Source organism: Sorghum bicolor, chromosome 8 (genome assembly GCF_000003195.3).
Source record: "Sorghum bicolor cultivar BTx623 chromosome 8, Sorghum_bicolor_NCBIv3, whole genome shotgun sequence".
Classification (NCBI taxonomy): Eukaryota; Viridiplantae; Streptophyta; class Magnoliopsida; order Poales; family Poaceae; genus Sorghum; species Sorghum bicolor.
This window is the reverse complement of record NC_012877.2, coordinates 57131283-57136937: the sequence shown is the minus strand read 5'-3', so window position 1 is coordinate 57136937 and position 5655 is coordinate 57131283. Positions and strand designations below refer to the sequence as shown.

Here is a 5655-nt window from a genome sequence, read left to right as displayed (position 1 = left end):
TGTGGATGAATTAAACTCCTCTCTCATCTGATGAAACTCCTTCATTTAATGATCCTACCAAATCAGTAATTTTGCTTATGTGACACCCAGCATGACACTCTCATGAAACATACATTGAGACTGGCCTAACACATTATAATTATTTATGAACGCTAACAAATTTTTATTCCATCAATGATGCTTTTATTTGAATATTTTTTATGCCTAATCGCGAATATAATAGTGCTGGAGTTGACCAGGTATGATGGCGCCGGTGTTCCATATAGGGTTGGGGATGAAAGTTAAGCCGAAACTGAAACACACTTTGATAGTTCATGAATAAAAGTATAAACATAAAATGCAAAGTTTAAGGACTAAATGGTCGTCCTGGGACGAAACTAGGCCCCAAAATAGACTTTGAGCCACACGGACGACAGTCAAATTAAAGGATGAAAATGGTTTCCCTGTTTCGATCATCCCTCTAGAGTCTATTGGTATTTGGTTCAAATATTTAGCCCAACCGACGTGTAATGGACCGCAGATATTGGATTGGGCCGTCCAAACAAACAATAACGTAGGGTAAGGTTTGCTGTCTTCTTGATTTGCCTTTTCTTAACAACTCTGGTATGTTGTTGCTTCTTTCTCGTGTAATTGTTGTATTTGTCCCCGTATTGATGCGTTAGTAATAATACGTAGTAGTATATATAGCTGCTCCCTCTTGTTCATCTGTACATTGTACCACCTCTCCACATGTGCTGTGCATCTATGAAACATGGTCAGAAAGTCGAAATGGCGTAACCAAGAACGACATATTTCTTCTTCTTCTTCTTCTTCTTCTTCTTCTTCTTCTTCTTCTTCTTCTTCTTCTTCTCTAGGTCCTTCCAATTTAGGCCCAAAGGTTCTCCTCTAGCTTTCAATCTGGCCAATTCATGCTCAATTGCTCATGTCACTCCTCCAAAACACGATATAACCTACTATTATCCTTCCCACAGTCTGAAGATATCTTGAGATACGAGCACACGAAGATGAAGGTATATCCAACTCATCTTTTCCTTTTTTTTCTCTCTCTCTTTTTTCTTTATTTGAGAAGAGTTTCCATTCGTTTCTCTCTTTATTACTTGTCAAAACTTGCATCCGGGCTAATATATATATATATATATATATATATATATATATATATATATATATATATATATATATATAGGGCCGAGGGAGTATGCGTGTTAGGCCCATATTCAGTAAACCTCAGTTAGCTTCACTGGCCCACGTGCCTTCTCTGCATTGGCGTGCTTCTTTGTCCTCAAGTCTAAAGATTTTGGAAGACATGCCAATTTCAAATATTGGAGATTCTGTTATTTGCGAACTGATATTACTCTTGAAAAAACTTATTTTTCTGAAACAAAGGGCCTTCACTTACAACAGGTAGAATGTATATCATGTATTCATGTATTATTTGTTTTAGTTGAATATACGTACGAATTGGTTACATCCTAACTGAAGCTAGCTAGGATGTAACCGTACCTCTTCACTTGTTCTGCTCTCATATTCTACTACTATATCGCTGGCTTCATCAGTTGTCTTAATCATTCACATAGTAGTTTCACCATTGTGGTTTGTGAGCTACGTCTTCCTAGCTTGATTGTTGGCTGATGCCACAACTTTGAACTATGGGGTTCATCAAGCATATGGTAAACCAACTCATATGTACGCCTATAAAGTTCGCTCACTCATGTGCATTGCTCAATAGATTAATACTATCAAAGTTAGGATGTCCTGTCATTAGGTTGTAGTTCTACCATCGAATGTGCATGGTGCATTCTACTCTGTTACAAGTTGATGTTGTTATCTTAAGATAGGATCTAAGCCTAATGCTGCAACAACCAACTATGAAAACAATTGGGATAAATCTTGTTCCCATCCGTTCCGGCTTTTACATTTGACCCCGCTCAAAGTCGTATTTTCTCACGGCAATATTCGATCTTTTTTTTCCATTTTTGATAAATGTAAAAACAGAAAGTAATGTCTATTTTTTCAACTGTTTTCGCTTTTACCGTTTTTGGCTGGGATATACCGTTTTTACCCCCATAGGACATCCCGTTTTAGCAAGTGCAATAATGTAACATAGTAAAAGATGTCACACCATAATAGCACTGTCCATGGTAGATTGATGATTGACTCTTATGCTCTGTTATCTCATGAACCTTACAATATGAACTTGAATTATCTAAAGTCATGTTTCTTGGTTCTATGTGTCGACGTTTCCTGTTTGTCTAATAACAATAATTATGTAACTTCACACATGAGTGTCATCTCAACCTGATAGCATGTTTTTTTTGGTTAAAAGTCAGAAATGGAATAAATAGATCTGAGGAGCTACTTGGGTTTAGATGCTCCGGGCAGAAATCGCTTCGTTGAGATGCTTTTTTTTTTTTCAACAAAGCTTCTTTAAGATGCCGGTGGCACTCGCATTGCCCACAGGCCACAAGTTTTTGAAACTACAGATACACCCAATGACCCAAAGAACAGAATGTATGAAATTTGCGAAGTCTACAACTGTCCTATTTTTCCTAAAGTAACAACTCCAAACAATCTCCAATTCCCTGCTTTCTTATTTCAGTTGAAGAGAGTATCTCCTTATGTACAAGATAACCATTTATTTGAACTCAATTTTTTACCATTTTCTTTTCATAAAAAAGAAACATTTTTGCAGAAAATCTATCTTGGCTTACCACTATATTTCTCTGGATCAGCTCTGTACCCTATGATCTGATCCTCTTGCTTCTCATCAGAAAGACAAACAAACTATGATTCTACTATTTGTATGTTTTTTTCCTTGTTCATGCACCAGACTGAAGCTGAAGTTGAGAGGTGATCACTGATCAAGCCTGGAGATCTCCCTTCTCCTCTGGCTCGAGCTCTCTGAGCTCGTCGGCTTCACTCCTCTTGCAGCTCCTGTAAAACATGCAGCTGACGATGATCTCCAGCACGACGCAGATCGCATGGATGTAAGCGATCGAGAAGGCCTCGCCAGCGACGCCCGGCGCGAGCCTGCCGCCGTCCTTCCGCCGCTGCGCGACGACGCGGAGTCCGAACAGCGCCTCGGCCGCCGCCATGCCGAGGTTGGTGGGCAGCGCGAGCGCCAGCGCCGTGGACACCCGCCCCCGGATGGCCACGCAGGCCCTGAGCACCGCGGCGTGGCCCGCGCACCCGGGCTCCGTGGCGGCCACGACCACGGCGAGGTTGCACACCACGGTGGCCACGCCGACCGCCAGCGAGTAGACGATGGCGCCGGCGGCCGACAGCGCCAGCGTCCAGAAGTGGGAGGTGAGGCCCAGCAGGTCGGCGGCGCCGAACGCCAGCAGCAGCAGCGAGAACACGGCCGCGTTGGCGGACAGCATGAGGAACGCGTTGAGCAGGTGCGTCGCCACCACCGCCGGGTACGCGCGCGCCACGGCCCCGCACGGCGGGAGCTTGGCGACGGCGACGGCGAGCCGCCGCCGCCGCCGGTGCCCGTCGTCGACGTCGTCCCGGAGCATGGCGGCGACGCAGGCCTTGGCGAGGAGCAAGAAGGTGAGCGCGAACGGCAGCGTGGCGGCGAACGTGAAGACGGTCTGGGACAGCTTGGCCTCGAGCAGCGCGAAGAACGGGGAAGGTGGGAACCCGGCCGCGGCGAACACGGCGCGGAGCCGCGCCGCCACGCCGCGCAGGATCCCCGACGACGGCGCCATGGCCTCCGACGCCAGCACCGCCGCCGAGAACGGCAGCGCCAGGAGCGCCGCGACGGAGGTGAAGCAGTGGTACCCGGCGAAGAACGCGGACACCGCCGCCCGCATCACCTTCGTCGCACGCCCCGCCGCCGTCGCCGCGCCATGGCCGGCGCGCGCTAGCCCGCCTGCTCTCCTCATGTTGAGCGAGACGAGGCGGAGGTCGGAGGAGACAGAGCAATCAGCAATGCAACAGTGTGCTCTCGCGCTCGCGCTCGCCTTTATGTTCACGGCGGGATCGCCTGGCTGTGAGCTCGCCGGTGGATGGATGGATGGTTGGCCGGTCAAGAGCAAGAAAGCTGGATCGAATGGACGAGCGGACGATTGACTGACGGACCACCTACTGCTCTGCTACTGACGGCGGCACTGACCCGGTAACGAACGGCGAGAGGCGGCCGGGCTGGAGGGCGAGGGCCTCTTAATATGGAGGAGGAGCAGAGCAGAGCAGAGCAGAGGAGTGAGGTCCGAGGTGGCGTGGCACGGCAGGTAGCAGGAGGAGAACTGGAGACGAAGCAAGCGATTGGATGGAGCAGAAATGAATAGAAAAATTCTGCCTGAAATTCATCTCATCTCGTCTTGGTAACATCTACTAGACTAGCACCAAACAGTATTTTATGGGTGTAGGAGCAGGGCAGCAGGCCAGAAGAGACGACGATGAGACGTTGCAAGCATTGTAGGTGTCGTCGGCTAGAGGCTGCTGGTGCGGCGACGAAGGTGTTGCTTGGATCATATCCCACTCAAAGGCAGATCATATATATACATACATACTTGCATATATGTCTGTATAAAGAATGTAGAGAAGAGAGGCTATACGCCTGCAGACAGCGACGGGGTCGGGCAGAGCTGGCAGGAAAATAGTGAGAGGAAGAAGGGCAGAGTGGAGGGAGTGAGACTGTCACTCTCGGCTGTTGGGTGAAATTAGGTCCCATACCGAATTCACTGAAGAGCTGACTGACAGTTAGATAGTTCTGGCCATTCTTCAGCAGGAAGGTCGGGTCAGAATTGGATGGGTGCGCAGGGTTGCTTTCACTTCCGTCTCTCGTGTGCTTCACTTTGAATGGAAGTTACTTCAGAGTTCAGAGTCATCAGGCACTATATATGTGTGTGCGTGTGATTGGATTGTTTTTTTTAAAAAAAAAAATGAATCAAAGAAATAAAAGGAGAATTGCTCCAAGCACTTTGCAAGATTTCTGCGATGTCCATTTCACCACTGGCATTATCTGACAGAAATTATTATTAGTGTGAGGAGGAGGTTTGTGACATCGCATACCAAGCGAATTATGCAGGACGCACGTACTATGGATTCACGGGTGACTGTACAGGTCCAGAGCTTTGCTCGGCGAGAGCAGAGTTGTCGCCATTAAAGGGCCTCTTTAGCTTGTTTGTTGCGAAGCGATTGTTTCTTGTTCATCCAAAGGAGGGAGGGCGATCCCGATCCACCAGCAATTAGGGGTAGCTATTAGCTAAGCTGTTCGTGTACGACTGTACGAACCGCAGCACAAAAGGACACAGCAGCTACCAAACGCTCCTAAATTCATTCGTCATTCATCTCATAATCTTTTTTTTAGGGGTAACTAAAATAAAGGGCAAACAGTGGTTTTGACTTTGGTTTTGTGCAGCCTTTGCACTCAAAGCGAAAGTGCTTGTACAGTGACTGACGGACAGAACTAAAAACTGCTGTTCAAGAAATGCATTTGGACTTGCATTGGTGGCGTCACTTTGTCACTCTGAATGATCTCACTGTCACTCTAGCTGAAAAAAAAAACTGATAGACTAGATGTCTGACCAGAGAGATTGTTGAGCTGGGACTCAAAGAGACGGGATGAAATGCAATGTGCACTTGCACTGTTGCGTTGACCTGGCTGGCGAAGTCTACAGTTGTAGTACTATCAATGGGGGAAGCGTTGGTTAG

At 47.2% G+C, this 5655-nt stretch overlaps 1 protein-coding gene across 1 annotated transcript; it reads right to left on the bottom strand.

The window, feature by feature from the left end:
- On the bottom strand, positions 2567-4830 carry LOC8068127. Its single transcript, XM_002442335.2, has one exon. The coding sequence runs from the start codon at positions 3882-3884 to the stop codon at positions 2859-2861; it is 1026 nt and encodes a 341-aa protein (XP_002442380.1). The 5' UTR covers positions 3885-4830; the 3' UTR covers positions 2567-2858.